At 61.3% G+C, this 23,839-nt stretch overlaps 2 protein-coding genes across 2 annotated transcripts; both read right to left on the bottom strand.

Annotated features, from left to right (window-relative positions):
- Window positions 1-98: 98 nt before the first annotated feature.
- On the bottom strand, window positions 99-7,420 carry LOC308231035 (suppressor of SWI4 1 homolog). Its single transcript, XM_080636133.1, has 12 exons — window positions 7,391-7,420; window positions 6,704-6,874; window positions 6,042-6,143; window positions 5,147-5,197; window positions 4,166-4,336; window positions 4,004-4,080; window positions 3,491-3,598; window positions 3,285-3,408; window positions 3,131-3,209; window positions 1,962-2,091; window positions 1,705-1,871; window positions 99-461 (listed from the first exon to the last, which is right to left on the bottom strand). The coding sequence occupies exons 1-12, from the start codon at window positions 7,406-7,408 to the stop codon at window positions 193-195; spliced, it is 1,467 nt and encodes a 488-aa protein (XP_080492259.1). The 5' UTR covers window positions 7,409-7,420; the 3' UTR covers window positions 99-192.
- A 1,047-nt stretch (window positions 7,421-8,467) lies between these two features.
- RDH8 (retinol dehydrogenase 8) lies at window positions 8,468-23,825 on the bottom strand (the record flags this gene model as incomplete). Its single annotated transcript, XM_080636202.1, has 6 exons — window positions 8,468-8,692; window positions 10,357-10,540; window positions 12,373-12,466; window positions 12,562-12,741; window positions 17,455-17,616; window positions 23,720-23,825. The coding sequence occupies 6 exons, from the start codon at window positions 23,823-23,825 to the stop codon at window positions 8,468-8,470; spliced, it is 951 nt and encodes a 316-aa protein (XP_080492328.1).
- Window positions 23,826-23,839: the final 14 nt, after the last annotated feature.

Below are 23,839 nucleotides of genomic sequence, written 5' to 3'. Positions count from 1 at the left end.
TGTTGGGGGGGGAACACAGAGGAGCTCCCATCTCCTCCCTGCTCCCATTGTGGCAGCATGGAAAAGTGGGAAGAGCATGGAAAACCTAAGGGGATGCCAGTTCCCCCCCTCAAGCACAGGCACAGGCAGTTGTTCCAAGCCATGTATTGCACAGCAATGGGGCCGGGCGAGGGTGTTCCCAATCCCGGTCCCTCAGCGCTTCCCCTTCCTGGCACGTCCCAGCCTCTGGAATCTGGTTTTCCCCTTTGGCAGCAGCTTCCTTTGGCCCCTGGGCCCGGCGGCAGCCCCGGCTCCTCGCTGCGGTTTGCGCCCGGTGCCGCGGGGCCGCCGCGGGGCCCCCGGGGCTGGGGGGTGAGGGTTGGAAGTGGTGGGATGCTCCGGGGGGATGCGGCGCCGGCGCTTGCGGAGCCGGGCAGGGCCCGAGGAGAGGCGCTTCCTCTTGGTGGGTTTGGGGAACAGGTCTTGAAGGGGGGGATGTAAAGCAAATGGGGGGGTCAGGGTAAAGGGGTTCAGTGTAAAGGGGGTCACTATAAAGGGGGGTCACAGTAAAGGGTAAAGGGGGTCAGTGTAAAGGGGGTCACTATAAAGGGGAATCAGTATAAAGGGGGAGTCACTATAAAGGGGGATCAGTATAAAGGGGGGGTCACTATAAAGGGGGGTCAGTATAAAGGGGGAGTCACTATAAAGGGGGATCAGTATAAAGGGGGGGTCACTATAAAGGGGGGTCACTGTAAAGGGTAAAGGGGGTCAGTGTAAAGGGGGTCACTATAAAGGGGGATCAGTATAAAGGGGGGGTCACTATAAAGGGGGATCAGTATAAAGGGGGGGTCACTATAAAGGGGGATCAGTATAAAGGGGGATCAGTATAAAGGGGGGGTCACTATAAAGGGGGATCAGTATAAAGGGGGATCAGTATAAAGGGGGGGTCACTATAAAGGGGGATCAGTATAAAGGGGGAGTCACTATAAAGGGGGATCAGTATAAAGGGGGATCAGTATAAAGGGGGAGTCACTATAAAGGGGGATCAGTATAAAGGGGGATCAGTATAAAGGGGGGGTCACTATAAAGGGGGATCAGTATAAAGGGGGAGTCACTATAAAGGGGGATCAGTATAAAGGGGGATCAGTATAAAGGGGGAGTCACTATAAAGGGGGATCAGTATAAAGGGGGAGTCACTATAAAGGGGGATCAGTATAAAGGGGGGGTCACTATAAAGGGGGATCAGTATAAAGGGGGAGTCACTATAAAGGGGGATCAGTATAAAGGGGGAGTCACTATAAAGGGGGATCAGTATAAAGGGGGATCAGTATAAAGGGGGAGTCACTATAAAGGGGGATCAGTATAAAGGGGGAGTCACTATAAAGGGGGATCAGTATAAAGGGGGGGTCACTATAAAGGGGGATCAGTATAAAGGGGGAGTCACTATAAAGGGGGATCAGTATAAAGGGGGGGTCACTATAAAGGGGGATCAGTATAAAGGGGGATCAGTATAAAGGGGGGGTCACTATAAAGAGGCTTCAATGTAAAGGGGGGTCACTATCCGGGGGGTGCTGGGGACGGTGCTGCCGCTGTGTCAGTGCGTTTACTTTGCACCACCCTCACTGTTAGCTCGAGCTCAGCGCGTTCTCATCAACCACAGCAGGGATGGGACAGGACAAGGGGCTCGCTCCCAGCCCCCCCCCCCCCCCCCCCCCAGAGACTCACCCTGATCCGGCTCCTCGCCCACCTCCCTCCGGTAGTGCTCAGCATCGCTCTCCTCCTCCTCCTCCTCCTCCTCCCGGGCCGCATCCTGCTCCGGAGCACCGGGATCCTCAGCGCCGCTGTCCCCATCCTCCTGCTGCTTCCTCCGCATCCCCTCCAGGCTCTTCTCCCTGCGCTTGCGGACCGAGCCTCACGGTGGCGCTGCGCTCCCGTTGCGCTGCGCTCCCGTTGCGCTGCGCCGCGCTCCCCCCTGCGCTCACCGCTGCTCCTGCCGCTGCCGCCGCTTGCGCTCCACGGCCGCCTCCTGCCGCTGCCGCCGCTCCGCCCTGAGCCGCAGCTTCGCCTCCTTCCGTGCCAGCAGCTCCTGCACCTCAGCCTCGGTCTTGTGGACTGGGACACAGCGAGGAGAGCAGCTCAGCACCCATTGCCCTGCTCAGCACCCATTGCCCTGCTCAGCACCCATTGCCCTGCTCAGCACCCATTGCCCTGCTCAGCACCCAGGGACCCGCTCAGCACCCATTGCCCTGCTCAGCACCCATTGCCCTGCTCAGCACCCACTGCCCTGCTCAGCACCCATTGCCCTGCTCAGCACCCATTGCCCTGCTCAGCACCCATTGCCCTGCTCAGCACCCACTGCCCCGCTCAGCACCCATTGCCCTGCTCAGCACCCATTGCCCTGCTCAGCACCCATTGCCCTGCTCAGCACCCATTGCCCTGCTCAGCACCCAGGGACCCGCTCAGCACCCATTGCCCTGCTCAGCACCCATTGCCCTGCTCAGCACCCACTGCCCTGCTCAGCACCCATTGCCCTGCTCAGCACCCATTGCCCTGCTCAGCACCCATTGCCCTGCTCAGCACCCACTGCCCCGCTCAGCACCCATTGCCCTGCTCAGCACCCATTGCCCTGCTCAGCACCCATTGCCCTGCTCAGCACCCACTGCCCTGCTCAGCACCCACTGCCCTGCTCAGCACCCAGGGACCCGCTCAGCACCCATTGCCCTGCTCAGCACCCAGGGACCCGCTCAGCACCCATTGCCCTGCTCAGCACCCATTGCCCCGCTCAGCACCCATTGCCCTGCTCAGCACCCAGGGACCCGCTCAGCACCCATTGCCCCGCTCAGCACCCATTGCCCTGCTCAGCACCCAGGGACCCGCTCAGCACCCATTGCCCCGCTCAGCACCCATTGCCCTGCTCAGCACCCAGGGACCCGCTCAGCACCCATTGCCCTGCTCAGCACCCAGGGACCCGCTCAGCACCCACTGCCCTGCTCAGCACCCAGGGACCCGCTCAGCACCCAGGGACCCGCTCAGCACCCATTGCCCTGCTCAGCACCCAGGGACCCGCTCAGCACCCATTGCCCTGCTCAGCACCCAGAGCCCCACTGAGAGCACTCGGGGCCGCCCCGACCCCCCTTGGCGCGGCACTCACTGAAGCCATGGTAGAGCACGTTGCCCTGCGCCAGCCCCTCCTCGACCTTGCTGAGCCGCAGCGTCATGCGGGGCCCGATCTATGGGAAGAGCATTGGGATGCGGCGGATCCCGGTGCAGCACCGGCCCCGGGGGAGCTCAGCGCCGGCACGGACCTCGGTGAGGCGCACGGCGCTCTGCTGAGCCTTGGCGTTGCCTCGGCCCGCGTAGGCCTGCGGCAGCTCCGTCACGTTGTGGGGCCCATCCTGCTCCGCTTCGCTCTCCGAGAGGTTGAGATCCCTGGGGAAGGGGTTGGGAATGGCGGTGGGAAGCAGCTGGGACAGCCGCGGGCGTCCCCTGGGTGTCCCCATGCATCCCGTACTTGACCAGGAGCTCGCTGATGTCCTCCAAGCGGCTCATGTTGGGGAACTTCTCCTGCAGCAGCTTCTTGAGGCCTTTGCTCACTCCCACTGGGACCACCTTGACGCTGCTGCGGGGAGGAAAAGGAGGAGGAGAAGGAGGAAGAGGGAAAGGAGGGGAAAAACAAGGAATAGGAGGGAAAAGAGGGAAAGGAGAAGGTATAGGAGGAAGAAAACGAAGAGGGAAAGGAGAAGAAAGAAGGGGAGGAGGAAGAGAGAAGGGAGAAGGAGGAAGAGGAGGAGAAGGAAAAGGAATAGGAGGAGGAGGAGGAAAAAGAGGAGGAAGAAGAGGAAAAAGAGAAGGAAGAGGAAGAAGAGGGAAAGGACAAGGAGGAGGAAGAGGGAAAGGAGGAGAAAGAAGAGGAGAAGGAAGAGAAAGAAAAGAGAAGGAAAAGGAGGAGGAAGAGGAGAAGGAAAAGGAGGAGAAAGAAAAGGAATAGGAGGAAGAAGGAAGGGAGAAGGAGGAAGCCACTCACTAATGCCTGAAGTGCAGGAGCTGCGTCTCCGCGTCGTAGGTGATGAGCAAACACCGCTTGATGCTGTTGAGGTTGACCTGGAAGAGGAGGAGGAAGAGGAGGAGCCGTCCCCTCAAGGCTCCTCCTCCAGGCCCGCGAGCACCCATGGGTGCTGCCCCGCACCCTGTGGACGTTGATGGACGGGAACATGTTCTGGAAGGTGCTGGCCATGAGCTTGACGTGGATCTGGGGGAGGCCGAAGTTGCTGAGCACCAGGAGCGGGTGGTGGCAGAACTGCTGCTCGTGCATGCGGTGCCGCCGGAGCGCCGAGACCACGTCCCGGAGGAGCGAGTACTGCGGGGGCGAGGAGGAGCGATGGGGGTGAGGAGGGACAGGGATGAGGAGGGGGTGAAGATGGGGAGGGGGTGAGGATGAGGAGGGGATGAGGAGGAGATGAAGATGAGGAGGGGATGAGGATGAGGAGGGGATGAGGAGGGGATGAGGATGAGGAGGGGATGAGGAGGGGATGAGGATGAGGAGGGGATGAAGATGAGGAGGGGATGAAGATGAGGAGGCATGGGGATAAGGAAGGGTGAGGATGAGGAGGGGGTGAGGATGAGGAGGGGATGAAGATGAGGAGGGGATGAAGATGAGGAGGCATGGGGATAAGGAAGGGTGAGGATGAGGAGGGGGTGAGGATGAGGAGGGGATGAGGAGGGGATGAGGATGAGGAGGGGATGAGGATGAGGAGGGGATGAGGATGAGGAGGGGATGAGGATGAGGAGGGGATGAAGATGAGGAGGGGATGAAGATGAGGAGGGATGGGGATGAGGATGAGGAGGGGATGAGGATGAGGAGGGGATGAAGATAGGGAGGGGGTGAGGATGGGGAGGGGGTGAGGATGGGGAGGGGGTGAGGATGAGGAGGGGATGAGGAGGGGATGAGGATGGGGAGGGGGTGAGGATGGGTAGGGGGTGAGGATGAGGAGGGATGGGGATAAGGAAGGGTGAGGATGAGGAGGGGGTGAGGATGAGGAAGGGAATAGGATGAGGAGCAACAGGGATGAGGGGGGATGAGGATGAGGAGGGGATGAAGAGCGATGGGGATGAGGGGTGAGGATGAGGAAGGCAAGAGGATGAGGAGGGGATGAAGATGAGCACCCACCTCCATCACTTTGAAGGTCAGCGTTGGGCCCCCGGGCAGCCGGAACACCTTCTGGGGGGGGGGGGGAAGAAGAGGAACCAGTGACAAGGGTGCCACCACCATCGGTGTCCCATGGGTGCCACCACCACCGGTGTCCCATGGGTGCCACCACCACCGGTGTCCCATGGGTGCCACCACCACCGGTGTCCCGTGGGTGCCACCACCACCGGTGTCCCGTGGGTGCCACCACCACCGGTGTCCCGTGGGTGCCACCACCATCGGTGTCCCGTGGGTGCCACCACCATCGGTGTCCCGTGGGTGCCACCACCACCGGTGTCCCGTGGGTGCCACCACCACCGGTGTCCCGTGGGTGCCACCACCATCGGTGTCCCATTCCCTGTCCCCGGCACAGCCGCATCAGTGCGTTTACTTTGCTTGGAATCACAGTGTGGATTCAAGGAGCTTTTGTCATCATCTGCGTGTGATGGGGACACTGGGAATGGGACACTAGGAAGGGGATGCTGGGAATGGGCCATTGGGAGTGGGACACTGGAATGGGACGCTGCGAATGGAACAGGAAAGGGACATTGGGAATGGGACAGGAATGGGACACGGGGAATGGGATGCTGGGAAGGGGATACTGGGAATGGAACAGGAAAGGGACATTGGGAATGGGACAGGAATGGGACACGGGGAATGGGATGCTGGGAAGGGGATACTGGGAATGGAACAGGAAAGGGACATTGGGAATGGGACAGGAATGGGACACGGGGAATGGGATGCTGGGAAGGGGATACTGGGAATGGAACAGGAAAGGGACATTGGGAATGGGACAGGAATGGGACACGGGGAATGGGATGCTGGGAAGGGGATACTGGGAATGGAACAGGAAAGGGACATTGGGAATGGGCCTCACCAAGTTGATGCTGGACTCTGATTTACTGAACACCAGGAAATGCGTCACCCCCAGGGGCCCGGCCACGGCCACGAAGTCCTTCAGGGAATTGCTTTTCCGCACCTATGGAGCGCAGGAACGGGATGGGACAGATGGAATGGGACAGGATGGGATGGATTGGATGGATGGGATAGGATGAGATGAGTTGGATGGGATGGGACAGGATGGGATGGGGTGGATGGGATGGAATGAGTTGGATGGGATAGGATGAGTTGGATGGGATGAGATGGATGGGATGGATGGGATGAGTTGGATGGGATGAGTTGGATGGGATGGGATGAGTTGGATGGGATGGGACAGGATGGGATGAGTTGGATGGGATGGGATGAGTTGGATGGGATGGGATGGATGGGATGAGTTGGATGGGATGGGATGGATGGGATGGGACAGGATGGGATGGGATGGATGGGATGGGACAGGATGGATGGGATAGGACAGGATGGGATGGGATGGATGGGATGGGACAGGATGGGATGGGAGGGATGGGACGGGATGGATGGGATGGGGGTGGGATGGGATGGGATGGATGGGATGGGATGGATGGGATAGGACAGGACAGGATGGGATGTGATGAGCTCCCCCGGTGCCCCATGGCCGTGGGGAGGGTTCCTGCCGGAGCTCACCCGCAGCGCCCGGGCCGTGTAGGGCTCCAGCACCCGGCGCACGTCGGCCACGAGGTGCCGGAGGCTGCGCCCGCCGCGCCCGCGCTGGAACACGAAGGAATGGGGCACGGAGCCGAAGTCCTGCTGGGCCTGGAGCCGCGCCGCCGCCCGCTCCCGCTTCTGCCTCTTGCTCTGCGGGAAGCGACGGATGAGCCCCAGGGAGCCCCCGCGCCCGGGACAGCCGGAACCCGCATCCCGCCTCCATGTCCCATTCCCTGTATCCCATTCACACTCCCATCCCCATATCCCTGTATCCCATCCCCATTCCCTGTCCCATCCCCATATCCCATTCCCTGTATCCCATTCACACTCCCATCCCCATATCCCTGTATCCCCTCCCCATTCCCTGTCCCATCCCCATATCCCATTCCCTGTATCCCATTCACACTCCCATCCCCATATCCCTGTATCCCATCCCCATTCCCTGTCCCATCCCCATATCCCATTCCCTGTATCCCATTCACACTCCCATCCCCATATCCCTGTATCCCATCCCCATTCCCTGTCCCATCCCCATATCCCATTCCCTGTATCCCATTCACACTCCCATCCCCATATCCCTGTATCCCATCCCCATTCCCTGTCCCATCCCCATATCCCATTCCCTGTATCCCACCCCCGTTCCCATCCCCACGGCCCGGCCCGCACCCTGCTCGGCCGCGCCATCTTGCCGCCTCCTCCACCATCACCACGTGGCCATGGATACTTCCGCTGCGTCACTTCCGTCCCCCTTCCCGTCGCTGTTGCCATGGTTACGCGGCCTACCCCGCGGCGCCCCCCCCCCCCAGCCCCCCGGCCCGGGCCCGGCGGCGCAGGTCAGTGCAAGCGGCGGGGGGGGGGGGGAGACACGGGCTTTAATGGGGACCCCCGGAGCCCCCCACCCCATAGAGCCCCACACGGGCCCCACAGAGACCCCCAGAGCCCCCCCAGTACTTCCGTAGCGGCCCCAGAGACCCCCAATACCTCCATAGGCCTCCCAGAGCCCCCCGAAGCCCCCTCTGCCCCCCATTGCCCTCCCTACCCCAGCCCCATGGGGCCCCCATTGGCCCTTACCCCATCTCCATGGGGTCCCCATCACCCCCAGAGCGCCCCCCAAAGCCCCTCATGTCCCCCATTGCTCCCCTTACCCCATCTCCATGGGGTCCCCATCCCCCCCAGAGCGCCCCCCAAAGCCCCTCATGTCCCCCATTGCTCCCCTTACCCCATATCCATGGGGTCCTCATCACCCCCAGAGCCCCCCCCAAAGCCCCTCATGTCCCCCATTGCTCCCCTTACCCCATCTCCATGGGGTCCCCATCACCCCCAAAGCCCCTCATGTCCCCCATTGCTCCCCTTACCCCATATCCATGGGGTCCCCATCACCCCCAAAGCCCCTCCTGTCCCCCATTGCTCCCCTTTACCCCATTTCCATGGGGTTCCCATTGCCCCACATCACCCCCGGTGCCCCCCATTGCCCCCTTTACCCCATCCCCATCGCCCCACATCGCCCCCCTTACCCCCATTGCCCCCTTTACCCCATCCCCATCGCCCCACATCGCCCCCCTTACCCCCATTGCCCCCTTTACCCCATCCCCATCGCCCCACATCGCCCCCCTTACCCCCATTGCCCCCTTTACCCCATCCCCATCGCCCCACATCGCCCCCCTTACCCCCATTGCCCCCTTTACCCCATCCCCATCGCCCCACATCGCCCCCCGTGCCCCCCCCAGGCCCGGGGCGCGGAGCTCAGAGGGGGCGGACGCGGCGGCGCAGGCAGCCGCAGGTGAGGCAGCGCAGGGCGGCCGTGCTGAGCCGCAGGAGGCCGCGCTGCCGGAAGAGCAGGCGGTGGAAGGCGCGCACCGAGAGCTCCCCGGACGGGTCCGCGTACTTGAGGGCCACCAGCGGCGTGTACAGGGCATTGGTCTGCGTGCGGAAGAGCGGGCGCGGCGCCGCGATCACCCCGGCGATGGCCTGCGGGGAGGGAGAGCGCCTGGGGCCGGCTGCGTGCGAGGGCAGGCGAGGAGGGAGCCGGCCCCTTGGATCCGGGTGCTGCAGCCATTGGCCTCAATGTAAGGACATGGAGCGGAGGAGGCCGCGAGGGCTGGATCCAGCCGCATGCAAGGAGGGATCCGGCCCCTCTGCTCTGGATGCTGCAGCCATTGGCTTCAATGTAAGGACATGGAGCGGAGGAGGCCACGAGGGCTGGATCCAACCGGATGCTTCCCAAGGGGATACAAGGAGGGATCCAGCCCCTTGGATCCGGGTGCTGCAGCCATTGGCCTCAATGTAAGGACATGGAGCAGAGGAGGCCGCGAGGGCTGGATCCAACCGGATGCAAGGAGGGATCCGGCCCCTTGGATCCGGGTGCTGCAGCCATTGGCTTCAATGTAAGGACATGGAGCGGAGGAGGCCGCGAGGGCTGGATCCAACCGGATGCAAGGAGGGATCCGGCCCCTCTGCTCTGGATGCTGCAGCCATTGGCCTCAATGTAAGGACATGGAGCAGAGGAGGCCGCGAGGGCTGGATCCAGCCGGATGCTTCCCAAGGGGATACAAGGAGGGATCCAGCCCCTTGGATCCGGGTGCTGCAGCCATTGGCCTCAATGTAAGGACATGGAGCGGAGGAGGCCGCGAGGGCTGGATCCAGCTGGATGCTTCCCAAGGGGATACAAGGAGGGATCCAGCCCCTTGGATCCAGGTGCTGCAGCCATTGGCCTCAATGTAAGGACATGGAGCGGAGGAGGCCACGAGGGCTGGATCCAACCGGATGCTTCCCAAGGGGATACAAGGAGGGATCCAGCCCCTTGGTTCCGGGTGCTGCAGCCATTGGCCTCAATGTAAGGACATGGAGCGGAGGAGGCCGCGAGGGCTGGATCCAGCCGGATGCTTCCCAAGGGGATACAAGGAGGGATCCAGCCCCTTGGTTCCGGGTGCTGCAGCCATTGGCCTCAATGTAAGGACATGGAGCGGAGGAGGCCGCGAGGGCTGGATCCAACTGGATGCAAGGAGGGATCCGGCCCCTCTGCTCTGGATGCTGCAGCCATTGGCCTCAATGTAAGGACATCCAACCGGATGCTTCCCAAGGGGATACAAGGAGGGATCCAGCCCCTTGGATCCGGGTGCTGCAGCCATTGGCCTCAATGTAAGGACATGGAGCGGAGGAGGCCGCGAGGGCTGGATCCAACCGGATGCAAGGAGGGATCCGGCCCCTCTGCTCTGGATGCTGCAGCCATTGCCTTCAATGTAAGGACATGGAGCAGAGGAGGCCCCAGGGATGATCAGAGCTGGATCTGAGCTCCCCTCTGGAGAACATTGAGGCTGGGCAGGAGAAGCTGTGGGGAGGCCCCAGAGCAGCTCCCAGTGCCTCAGGGGCTGCAGGGCTGTGGGGGGGACCCCAGGCTCTGATGGGACAAGGGGAGCTGGATTCCCACTGGAACCCACCCCTTCCGCCTGGCCATGGGGAAGCTCTTCCCGGTGGGCCCCTGGGATGGGAGGAACGGAGAAGGTTTGGGTGCCCCATCCCTGGCAGTGTCCAAGGCTGGGTGCTCCAGGGCCAGCTGTTCCCATGGCAACCGCATGATCTCCAGCTCCTTCCCAGCCCATCCCATTCCAGGATGCCCCGGCTCAGCCCCACACCTCGGCCACGGCTTCGGGGCTCTGCCCCAGCGCCCTGCAGATCTGCTGGGATGCCGGGATGTAAACGTCCCTGAAGTATCCCAACGTGGCCGCATCCGTCCCGGGAAACTCGGAGCGGGAAACCTCCTCCAGCAGCTTCGCCTCGAACTCCGTGCTCACCGGGCCCGGCTCCACCATGGACACACTGTGAGACATGGGATGGGATGGAAGGGATGGGATGGGATGGATGGGATGGGATGGGATGGGATGGATGCGATGGGAGGGGGTGGGATGGGATGGGAGGGATGGGATGGGATGGATGGGATGGGATGGAAGGGATGGGATGGGATGGATGGGATGGGATGGGATGGAAGGGATGGGATGGGATGGATGGGATGGGATGGGATGGGATGGAAGGGATGGGATGGGATGGATGGGATGGGATGGGATGGGATGGGATGGGATGGAAGGGATGGGATGGGATGGATGGGATGGGATGGGATGGAAGGGATGGGATGGGATGGATGGGATGGGATGGGATGGGATGGAAGGGATGGGATGGGATGGATGGGATGGGATGGGATGGGATGGGATGGGATTGGATGGGATGGGATGGGAGGGGGTGGGATGGGATGGATGGGATGGGATGGAAGGGATGGGATGGGATGGGATGGAAGGGATGGGATGGGATGGAAGGGATGGGATGGAAGGGATGGGATGGGATGGATGGGATGGGATGGATGGGATGGGATGGGATGGGATGGAAGGGATGGGATGGAAGGGATGGGATGGGATGGGAGGGGGTGGGATGGGATGGATGGGATAGGATGGAAGGGATGGGATGGGATGGAAGGGATGGGATGGGATGGAAGGGATGGGATGGGATGGAAGGGATGGGATGGAAGGGATGGGATGGGATGGGATGGGAGGGGGTGGGATGGGATGGATGGGATAGGATGGAAGGGATGGGATGGGATGGAAGGGATGGGATGGGATGGATGGGATGGGATTGGATGGGAGGGGGTGGGATGGGAGGGGGTGGGATGGGATGGATGGGATGGGATGGGATGGGATGGGATCAGATGGGATGGATGGGAGGGGGTGGGATGGGATGGGATGGGAGGGGGTGGGATGGGATGGGATGGCATGGGATGGGCCGGGATGGGATGAGAGGGGGTGGGATGAGAGGGGGTGGGATGGGATGAATGGGATGGGATGGATGGGATGGGATAGATGGGATGGGGTGGGATGGGATGGGGTGGGATGGGATGGATGGCATGGGATGGATGGCATGGGGTGGGATGTATGGGATGGGATGGATGGGATGGGGTGGGGTGGGATGAATGGGATGGGATGGATGGGATGGGATGGGATGGGGTGGGATGGGAGGGGGTGGGATGAGATGGATGGGATGGATGGGATGGGGTGGAGTGGGATGGATGGGATGGGATGGGATGGATGGGATGGGGTGGGATGGATGGGATGGGATGGATGGGATGGGATGGATGGGATGGGATGGATGGGATGGGATGGGGTGGGATGGATGGGATGGGATGGGATGGATGGGGTAGGATGGATGGGATGGGATGGGATGGATGGGGTGGGATGGATGGGATAGGGTGGGGTGGGATGGGTGGGATGGATGGGATGGGATGGATGGGATAGGGTGGGGTGGGATGGGTGGGATGGATGGGATGGGATGGGATGGGATGGATGGGATGGGATGGGATGGGGTGGGATGGATGGGGTGGGATGGATGGGGTGGGATGGATGGGATGGGGTGGGATGGATGGGATGGGATGGGATGGATGGGATGGGATGGGATGGATGGGATGGGGTGGGATGGGATGGATGGGATGGGATGGGATGGATGGGATGGGATGGGATGGATGGGATGGGATGGGATGGATGGGATGGGGTGGGATGGGATGGATGGGATGGGATGGGATGGATGGGATGGGGTGGGATGGGGGCTATGCTATGGGGCCAGGACCACCCCTGGTGCCTGGGGGGGTTTGGGGCCGGCTGCGCACTCACAACACGTTGAACTGCAGCAGTTGCACGGCCAGGCTCTCGCAGAAGCCCTCCAGGGCGAACTTGGAGGCGGCGTAGACGTCATTGAACACAACCCCTGGGCAGCCAAAGGGGTTGAGGCCATGGGGGGGGCCGGGGACCCCCGCTTTGTTTGGGTGCTGAGCCCCACGGGACCCCCGTTGCCCTGCTCACCCTGCAGGCCCATGACGCTGCTGACCACCACGATGTGGCCGCTCCGGCGGCTCTTCATGGCGGGGAGCACGGCCTTGATCATGCGCACGGCCCCAAAGAAGTTGGTCTCGAAGACGCTCTTCATCTCCTCCACGCTGATGCTCTCCACCGGCCCCACGTGCCCCACGCCGGCGTTGTTCACTGCAGCACCGCGGCGCGGGCTTCAGGTACCCCCATCACTGCCCCAGAGCTGGGCCCTGAGCCCCCCGTCACTGCCCCAGAGCTGGGCCCTGAGCCCCCCGTCACTGCCCCAGAGCTGGGCCCTGAGCCCCCCGTCACTGCCCCAGAGCTGGGCCCTGAGCCCCCCATCACTGCCCCAGAGCTGGGCCCTGAGCCCCCCATCACTGCCCCAGAGCTGAGCCCTGAGCCCCCCTTCACTGCCCCAGAGCTGAGCCCTGAGCCCCCCATCACTGCCCCAGAGCTGGGCCCTGAGCCCCCCATCACTGCCCCAGAGCTGGGCCCTGAGCCCCCCATCACTGCCCCAGAGCTGAGCCCTGAGCCCCCCATCACTGCCCCAGAGCTGGGCCCTGAGCCCCCCTTCACTGCCCCAGAGCTGAGCCCTGAGCCCCCCATCACTGCCCCAGAGCTGGGCCCTGAGCCCCCCTTCACTGCCCCAGAGCTGGGCCCTGAGCCCCCCTTCACTGCCCCAGAGCTGAGCCCTGAGCCCCCGTTCACTGCCCCAGAGCTGAGCCCTGAGCCCCCCGTCACTGCCCCAGAGCTGGGCCCTGAGCCCCCCATCACTGCCCCAGAGCTGAGCCCTGAGCCCCCCTTCACTGCCCCAGAGCTGGGCCCTGAGCCCCCCTTCACTGCCCCAGAGCTGGGCCCTGAGCCCCCCATCACTGCCCCAGAGCTGAGCCCTGAGCCCCCCGTCACTGCCCCAGAGCTGAGCCCTGAGCCCCCCGTCACTGCCCCAGAGCTGGGCCCTGAGCCCCCCATCACTGCCCCAGAGCTGAGCCCTGAGCCCCCCGTCACTGCCCCAGAGCTGAGCCCTGAGCCCCCCGTCACTGCCCCAGAGCTGGGCCCTGAGCCCCCCATCACTGCCCCAGAGCTGGGCCCTGAGCCCCCCATCACTGCCCCAGAGCTGGGCCCTGAGCCCCCCATCACTGCCCCAGAGCTGGGCCCTGAGCCCCCCATCACTGCCCCAGAGCTGAGCCCTGAGCCCCCCATCACTGCCCCAGAGCTGAGCCCTGAGCCCCCCTTCACTGCCCCAGAGCTGAGCCCTGAGCCCCCCATCACTGCCCCAGAGCTGAGCCCTGAGCCCCCCATCACTGCCCCAGAGCTGGGCCCTGAGCCCCCCTTCACTGCCCCAGAGCTGAGCCCTGAGCCCCCCATCACTGCCCCAGAGCTGGGCCCTGAGCCCCCCGTCACTGCCCCAGAGCTGAGCCCTGAGCCCCCCATCACTGCCCCAGAGCTGGGCCCTGAGCCCCCCGTCACTGCCCCAGAGCTGGGCCCTGAGCCCCCCGTCACTGCCCCAGAGCTGGGCCCTGAGCCCCCCGTCACTGCCCCAGAGCTGAGCCCTGAGCCCCCCGTCACTGCCCCAGAGCTGAGCCCTGAGCCCCCCTTCACTGCCCCAGAGCTGGGCCCTGAGCCCCCCATCACTGCCCCAGAGCTGGGCCCTGAGCCCCCCTTCACTGCCCCAGAGCTGGGCCCTGAGCCCCCCTTCACTGCCCCAGAGCTGGGCCCTGAGCCCCCCTTCACTGCCCCAGAGCTGGGCCCTGAGCCCCCCTTCACTGCCCCAGAGCTGGGCCCTGAGCCCCCCGTCACTGCCCCAGAGCTGAGCCCTGAGCCCCCCGTCACTGCCCCAGAGCTGGGCCCTGAGCCCCCCGTCACTGCCCCAGAGCTGAGCCCTGAGCCCCCCATCACTGCCCCAGAGCTGGGCCCTGAGCCCCCCGTCACTGCCCCAGAGCTGAGCCCTGAGCCCCCCGTCACTGCCCCAGAGCTGGGCCCTGAGCCCCCCTTCACTGCCCCAGAGCTGGGCCCTGAGCCCCCCGTCACTGCCCCAGAGCTGGGCCCTGAGCCCCCCATCACTGCCCCAGAGCTGAGCCCTGAGCCCCCCATCACTGCCCCAGAGCTGAGCCCTGAGCCCCCCTTCACTGCCCCAGAGCTGAGCCCTGAGCCCCCCATCACTGCCCCAGAGCTGGGCCCTGAGCCCCCCATCACTGCCCCAGAGCTGGGCCCTGAGCCCCCCTTCACTGCCCCAGAGCTGGGCCCTGAGCCCCCCATCACTGCCCCAGAGCTGGGCCCTGAGCCCCCCGTCACTGCCCCAGAGCTGGGCCCTGAGCCCCCCGTCACTGCCCCAGAGCTGGGCCCTGAGCCCCCCATCACTGCCCCAGAGCTGGGCCCTGAGCCCCCCTTCACTGCCCCAGAGCTGGGCCCTGAGCCCCCCATCACTGCCCCAGAGCTGGGCCCTGAGCCCCCCATCACTGCCCCAGAGCTGGGCCCTGAGCCCCCCTTCACTGCCCCAGAGCTGGGCCCTGAGCCCCCCTTCACTGCCCCAGAGCTGGACCCTGAGCCCCCCATCACTGCCCCAGAGCTGGGCCCTGAGCCCCCCTTCACTGCCCCAGAGCTGAGCCCTGAGCCCCCCTTCACTGCCCCAGAGCTGGGCCCTGAGCCCCCCATCACTGCCCCAGAGCTGAGCCCTGAGCCCCCCTTCACTGCCCCAGAGCTGGGCCCTGAGCCCCCCGTCACTGCCCCAGAGCTGAGCCCTGAGCCCCCCTTCACTGCCCCAGAGCTGGGCCCTGAGCCCCCCGTCACTGCCCCAGAGCTGAGCCCTGAGCCCCCCGTCACTGCCCCAGAGCTGAGCCCTGAGCCCCCCATCACTGCCCCAGAGCTGGGCCCTGAGCCCCCCATCACTGCCCCAGAGCTGGGCCCTGAGCCCCCCGTCACTGCCCCAGAGCTGGGCCCTGAGCCCCCCTTCACTGCCCCAGAGCTGAGCCCTGAGCCCCCCGTCACTGCCCCAGAGCTGGGCCCTGAGCCCCCCTTCACTGCCCCAGAGCTGGGCCCTGAGCCCCCCATCACTGCCCCATAGGTACCCCTAGCCCCCCATCACTACCCCATAGGTAGCCCATAGGTACCCCATAGGTACCCCGAGCCCCCCATCTCTGCCCCATAGGTACCCCATAGGTACCCCATAGGTACCCCGAGCCCCCCATCTCTGCCCCATAGGCACCCATAGGTACCCCTATCCCCCATCTCTGCCCCATAGGTACCCATAGGTACCCCTATCCCCCATCTCTGCCCCATAGGTACCCCATAGGTACCCATAGGTACCCCTATCCCCCATCTCTGCCCCATAGGTACCCCATAGGTACCCCTATCCCCCATCTCTGCCCCATAGGTACCCCATAGGTACCCCTATCCCCCATCTCTGCCCCATAGGTACCCATAGGTACCCCTATCCCCCATCTCTGCCCCATAGGTACCCATAGGTACCCCTATCCCCCATCTCTGCCCCATAAGTACCCATAGGTACCCCTATCCCCCATCTCTGCCCCATAGGTACCCATAGGTACCCCTATCCCCCATCTCTGCCCCATAGGTACCCATAGGTACCCCTATCCCCCATCTCTGCCCCATAGGTACCCATAGGTACCCCTATCCCCCATCTCTGCCCCATAAGTACCCATAGGTACCCCTATCCCCCATCTCTGCCCCATAGGTACCCATAGGTACCCCTATCCCCCATCTCTGCCCCATAGGTACCCATAGGTACCCCTATCCCCCATCTCTGCCCCATAGGTGCCCATAGGTACCCCTATCCCCCATCTCTGCCCCATAGGTACCCATAGGTACCCCTATCCCCCATCTCTGCCCCATAGGTACCCATAGGTACCCCTATCCCCCATCTCTGCCCCATAGGTACCCATAGGTACCCCTATCCCCCATCTCTGCCCCATAGGTACCCATAGGTACCCCTATCCCCCATCTCTGCCCCATAGGTACCCATAGGTACCCCTATCCCCCATCTCTGCCCCATAGGTACCCCATAGGTACCTATAGGTACCCCTATCCCCCATCTCTGCCCCATAGGTACCCCATAGGTACCCCTATCCCCCATCTCTGCCCCATAGGTACCCATAGGTACCCCTATCCCCCATCTCTGCCCCATAGGTACCCCATAGGTACCCATAGGTACCCCTATCCCCCATCTCTGCCCCATAGGTACCCCATAGGTACCCCTATCCCCCATCTCTGCCCCATAGGTACCCATAGGTACCCCTATCCCCCATCTCTGCCCCATAGGTACCCATAGGTACCCCTATCCCCCATCTCTGCCCCATAGGTACCCATAGGTACCCCTATCCCCCATCTCTGCCCCATAGGTACCCCATAGGTACCCCTATCCCCCATCTCTGCCCCATAGGTACCCATAGGTACCCCTATCCCCCATCTCTGCCCCATAGGTACCCATAGGTACCCCTATCCCCCATCTCTGCCCCATAGGTACCCATAGGTACCCCTATCCCCCATCTCTGCCCCATAGGTACCCATAGGTACCCCTATCCCCCATCTCTGCCCCATAGGTACCCATAGGTACCCCTATCCCCCATCTCTGCCCCATAGGTACCCATAGGTACCCCTATCCCCCATCTCTGCCCCATAGGTACCCATAGGTACCCCTATCCCCCATCTCTGCCCCATAGGTACCCATAGGTACCCCTATCCCCCATCTCTGCCCCATAGGTACCCATAGGTACCCCTATCCCCCATCTCTGCCCCATAGGTACCCATAGGTACCCCTATCCCCCATCTCTGCCCCATAGGTACCCATAGGTACCCCTATCCCCCATCTCTGCCCCATAGGTACCCATAGGTACCCCTATCCCCCATCTCTGCCCCACAGCACCCCCTCACCCAGCACGTCCACGCGCCCCCCGGGCACGCTCCCCATGCACTCGGCCACGGAGCTGTCGCTGCTCACGTCCAGGCGCTGGATGCTCAGGGTGGCGCCCAGCGCTGCGCCCGCCGCCTGCTCCAGGGGCGCCCTCTTGCGGAGGTCCCGCATGGTGGCGATCACTGAGGAGGGGGGATCCAGGGAGGGATGGATCCGGGGAGGGATGGGGACAGGGAGGGATGGAGACAGGGAGGGATGGAGACAGGGAGGGATGGGGACAGGGAGGGGATGGAGACAGGGAGGGATGGAGACAGGGAGGGATGGAGTCAGGGAGGGATGGAGACAGGGAGGGATGGAGTCAGGGAGGGATGGGGACAGGGAGGGATGGAGACAGGGAGGGATGGGGACAGGGAGGGATGGGGACAGGGAGGGATGGGGACAGGGAGGGATGGAGACAGGGAGGGATGGGGACAGGGAGGGATGGAGACAGGGAGGGATGGGGACAGGGAGGGATGGAGACAGGGAGGGATGGGGACAGGGAGGGATGGAGACAGGGAGGGATGGGGACAGGGAGGGATGGGGACAGGGAGGGATGGGGACAGGGAGGGATGGGGACAGGGAGGGATGGGGACAGGGAGGGATGGAGACAGGGAGGGATGGGGACAGGGAGGGATGGAGACAGGGAGGGATGGGGACAGGGAGGGATGGAGACAGGGAGGGATGGGGACAGGGAGGGATGGAGACAGGGAGGGATGGGGACAGGGAGGGATGGGGACAGGGAGGGATGGAGACAGGGAGGGATGGAGACAGGGAGGGATGGGGACAGGGAGGGATGGGGACAGGGAGGGATGGGGACAGGGAGGGATGGGGACAGGGAGGGATGGAGACAGGGAGGGATGGGGACAGGGAGGGATGGGGACAGGGAGGGATGGAGACAGGGAGGGATGGAGACAGGGAGGGATGGGGACAGGGAGGGATGGAGACAGGGAGGGATGGGGACAGGGAGGGATGGGGACAGGGAGGGATGGGGACAGGGAGGGATGGGGACAGGGAGGGATGGAGACAGGGAGGGATGGGGACAGGGAGGGATGGGGACAGGGAGGGATGGACACACACATGGAGTTATGGACACACACATGGAGCTATGGGCACACACATGGAGCTATGGACACACATGGAGCTATGGGCACACATGGAGCTATGGGCACACACATGGAGCTATGGGCACACACATGGAGCTATGGACACACATGGAGCTATGGGCACACACATGGAGCTATGGGCACACACATGGAGCTATGGACACACATGGAGCTATGGGCACACACATGGAGCTATGGGCACACACATGGAGCTATGGGCACACATGGAGCTATGGACACACACATGGAGCTATGGGCACACACATGGAGCTATGGACACACATGGAGCTATGGGCACACACATGGAGCTATGGGCACACATGGAGCTATGGACACACACATGGAGCTATGGGCACACACATGGAGCTATGGGCACACACATGGAGCTATGGGCACACATGGAGCTATGGGCACACACATGGAGCTATGGGCACACACATGGAGCTATGGACACACACATGGAGCTATGGGCACACATGGAGCTATGGACACACACATGGAGCTATGGGCACACACATGGAGCTATGGACACACATGGAGCTATGGACACACACATGGAGCTATGGACACACATGGAGCTATGGACACACACATGGAGCTATGGACACACATGGAGCTATGGACACACACATGGAGCTATGGGCACACACATGGAGCTATGGGCACACACATGGAGCTATGGACACACATGGAGCTATGGACACACACATGGAGCTATGGACACACACATGGAGCTATGGACACACACATGGAGCTATGGACACACATGGAGCTATGGGCACACACATGGAGCTATGGACACACACATGGAGCTATGGACACACATGGAGCTATGGACACACACATGGAGCTATGGGCACACACATGGAGCTATGGACACACACATGGAGCTATGGACACACACATGGAGCTATGGGCACACACATGGAGCTATGGACACACACATGGAGCTATGGGCACACATGGAGCTATGGGCACACACATGGAGCTATGGGCACACACATCGAGCTATGGACACACACATGGAGCTATGGGCACACATGGAGCTATGGACACACACATGGAGCTATGGACACACACATGGAGCTATGGACACACATGGAGCTATGGACACACACATGGAGCTATGGGCACACACATGGAGCTATGGACACACACATGGAGCTATGGACACACACATGGAGCTATGGGCACACACATGGAGCTATGGACACACACATGGAGCTATGGGCACACACATGGAGCTATGGGCACACACATGGAGCTATGGGCACACATGGAGCTATGGACACACATGGAGCTATGGGCACACACATGGAGCTATGGGCACACACATGGAGCTATGGACACACACATGGAGCTATGGGCACACACATGGAGCTATGGACACACACATGGAGCTATGGACACACACATGGAGCTATGGGCACACATGGAGCTATGGGCACACACATGGAGCTATGGGCACACACATGGAGCTATGGGCACACACATGGAGCTATGGGCACACACATGGAGCTATGGACACACATGGAGCTATGGACACACACATGGAGCTATGGGCACACACATGGAGCTATGGATACACACATGGAGCTATGGGCACACACATGGAGCTATGGACACACACATGGAGCTATGGACACACATGGAGCTATGGACACACACATGGAGCTATGGACACACACATGGAGCTATGGGCACACACATGGAGCTATGGACACACACATGGAGCTATGGACACACACATGGAGCTATGGGCACACACATGGAGCTATGGACACACACATGGAGCTATGGGCACACACATGGAGCTATGGGCACACACATGGAGCTATGGACACACACATGGAGCTATGGACACACACATGGAGCTATGGGCACACACATGGAGCTATGGACACACACATGGAGCTATGGGCACACACATGGAGCTATGGACACACATGGAGCTATGGACACACACATGGAGCTATGGGCACACACATGGAGCTATGGGCACACACATGGAGCTATGGACACACATGGAGCTATGGGCACACACATGGAGCTATGGACACACACATGGAGCTATGGACACACACATGGAGCTATGGGCACACACATGGAGCTATGGGCACACACATGGAGCTATGGACACACACATGGAGCTATGGGCACACACATGGAGCTATGGGCACACACATGGAGCTATGGACACACATGGAGCTATGGACACACATGGAGCTATGGACACACACATGGAGCTATGGACACACATGGAGCTATGGACACACACATGGAGCTATGGGCACACACATGGAGCTATGGACACACATGGAGCTATGGACACACACATGGAGCTATGGGCACACACATGGAGCTATGGGCACACACATGGAGCTATGGACACACATGGAGCTATGGGCACACACATGGAGCTATGGACACACACATGGAGCTATGGGCACACATGGAGCTATGGACACACACATGGAGCTATGGACACACATGGAGCTATGGGCACACATGGAGCTATGGACACACACATGGAGCTATGGGCACACATGGAGCTATGGGCACACACATGGAGCTATGGACACACACATGGAGCTATGGGCACACACATGGAGCTATGGACACACACATGGAGCTATGGACACACATGGAGCTATGGACACACACATGGAGCTATGGACACACACATGGAGCTATGGGCACACACATGGAGCTATGGACACACACATGGAGCTATGGGCACACATGGAGCTATGGGCACACATGGAGCTATGGACACACACATGGAGCTATGGACACACACATGGAGCTATGGGCACACACATGGAGCTATGGACACACACATGGAGCTATGGACACACACATGGAGCTATGGGCACACACATGGAGCTATGGGCACTCATGGAGCTATGGGCACACACATGGAGCTATGGACACACACATGGAGCTATGGGCACACACATGGAGCTATGGGCACACACATGGAGCTATGGACACACATGGAGCTATGGACACACACATGGAGCTATGGGCACACACATGGAGCTATGGACACACACATGGAGCTATGGGCACACACATGGAGCTATGGGCACACATGGAGCTATGGGCACACACATGGAGCTATGGACACACATGGAGCTATGGACACACATGGAGCTATGGACACACACATGGAGCTATGGACACACATGGAGCTATGGACACACATGGAGCTATGGACACACACATGGAGCTATGGACACACATGGAGCTATGGACACACACATGGAGCTATGGGCACACACATGGAGCTATGGGCACACACATGGAGCTATGGGCACACACATGGAGCTATGGACACACATGGAGCTATGGACACACACATGGAGCTATGGACACACATGGAGCTATGGACACACATGGAGCTATGGACACACACATGGAGCTATGGGCACACACATGGAGCTATGGGCACACACATGGAGCTATGGGCACACACATGGAGCTATGGGCACACACATGGAGCTATGGACACACATGGAGCTATGGGCACACACATGGAGCTATGGGCACACACATGGAGCTATGGACACACACATGGAGCTATGGGCACACACATGGAGCTATGGGCACACACATGGAGCTATGGGCACACACATGGAGCTATGGACACACATGGAGCTATGGACACACATGGAGCTATGGACACACACATGGAGCTATGGACACACATGGAGCTATGGACACACATGGAGCTATGGACACACACATGGAGCTATGGACACACATGGAGCTATGGACACACATGGAGCTATGGACACACACATGGAGCTATGGACACACATGGAGCTATGGACACACACATGGAGCTATGGACACACATGGAGCTATGGACACACACATGGAGCTATGGGCACACACATGGAGCTATGGACACACACATGGAGCTATGGGCACACATGGAGCTATGGGCACACACATGGAGCTATGGGCACACACATGGAGCTATGGACACACACATGGCGCTATGGACACACACATGGAGCTATGGACACACACATGGAGCTATGGGCACACACATGGAGCTATGGACACACACATGGAGCTATGGACACACACATGGAGCTATGGACACACACATGGAGCTATGGACACACACATGGAGCTATGGGCACACACATGGAGCTATGGACACACACATGGAGCTATGGACACACACATGGAGCTATGGACACACACATGGAGCTATGGGCACACACATGGAGCTATGGACACACATGGAGCTATGGGCACACATGGAGCTATGGACACACATGGAGCTATGGACACACACATGGAGCTATGGACACACACATGGAGCTATGGGCACACACATGGAGCTATGGACACACACATGGAGCTATGGGCACACATGGAGCTATGGACACACACATGGAGCTATGGACACACATGGAGCTATGGGCACACACATGGAGCTATGGACACACACATGGAGCTATGGACACACACATGGAGCTATGGACACACATGGAGCTATGGACACACACATGGAGCTATGGACACACACATGGAGCTATGGACACACATGGAGCTATGGACACACATGGAGCTATGGGCACACATGGAGCTATGGACACACACATGGAGCTATGGACACACATGGAGCTATGGACACACACATGGAGCTATGGACACACACATGGAGCTATGGACACACATGGAGCTATGGACACACACATGGAGCTATGGGCACACATGGAGCTATGGACACACACATGGAGCTATGGACACACACATGGAGCTATGGACACACACATGGAGCTATGGACACACATGGAGCTATGGGCACACACATGGAGCTATGGGCACACACATGGAGCTATGGACACACACATGGAGCTATGGACACACACATGGAGCTATGGGCACACACATGGAGCTATGGACACACATGGAGCTATGGGCACACATGGAGCTATGGGCACACACATGGAGCTATGGACACACACATGGAGCTATGGACACACACATGGAGCTATGGGTACCCCCTTGGGCTCCAGGGAGCACTCCCGTGGCACCCGTACCCCACGGGGCCCAGCTCCACTTCTCCCCCTGGTGCCAACCAGGGGCTCTCCCTATGGGCCCTGGGCCCCCCCGGGCTCACCCTGGAAGCGGCGCTGGGGGTCCTGCGCCAGGCGCACGGCCAGGGCCAGGCCGATGCCGGAGGAGCAGCCGGTGACGAGCACGGTGCGGGCCGGGGGGGCGGCCATGGCACAGCCGCTGC

Source organism: Psittacula echo, assembly GCF_963264785.1.
Source record: "Psittacula echo genome assembly, chromosome: 30".
Lineage (NCBI taxonomy): Eukaryota > Metazoa > Chordata > Aves > Psittaciformes > Psittacidae > Psittacula > Psittacula echo.
The sequence above is the reverse complement of the archived record's forward strand: the minus strand, read 5'-3'. Positions and strand labels throughout refer to the sequence as shown.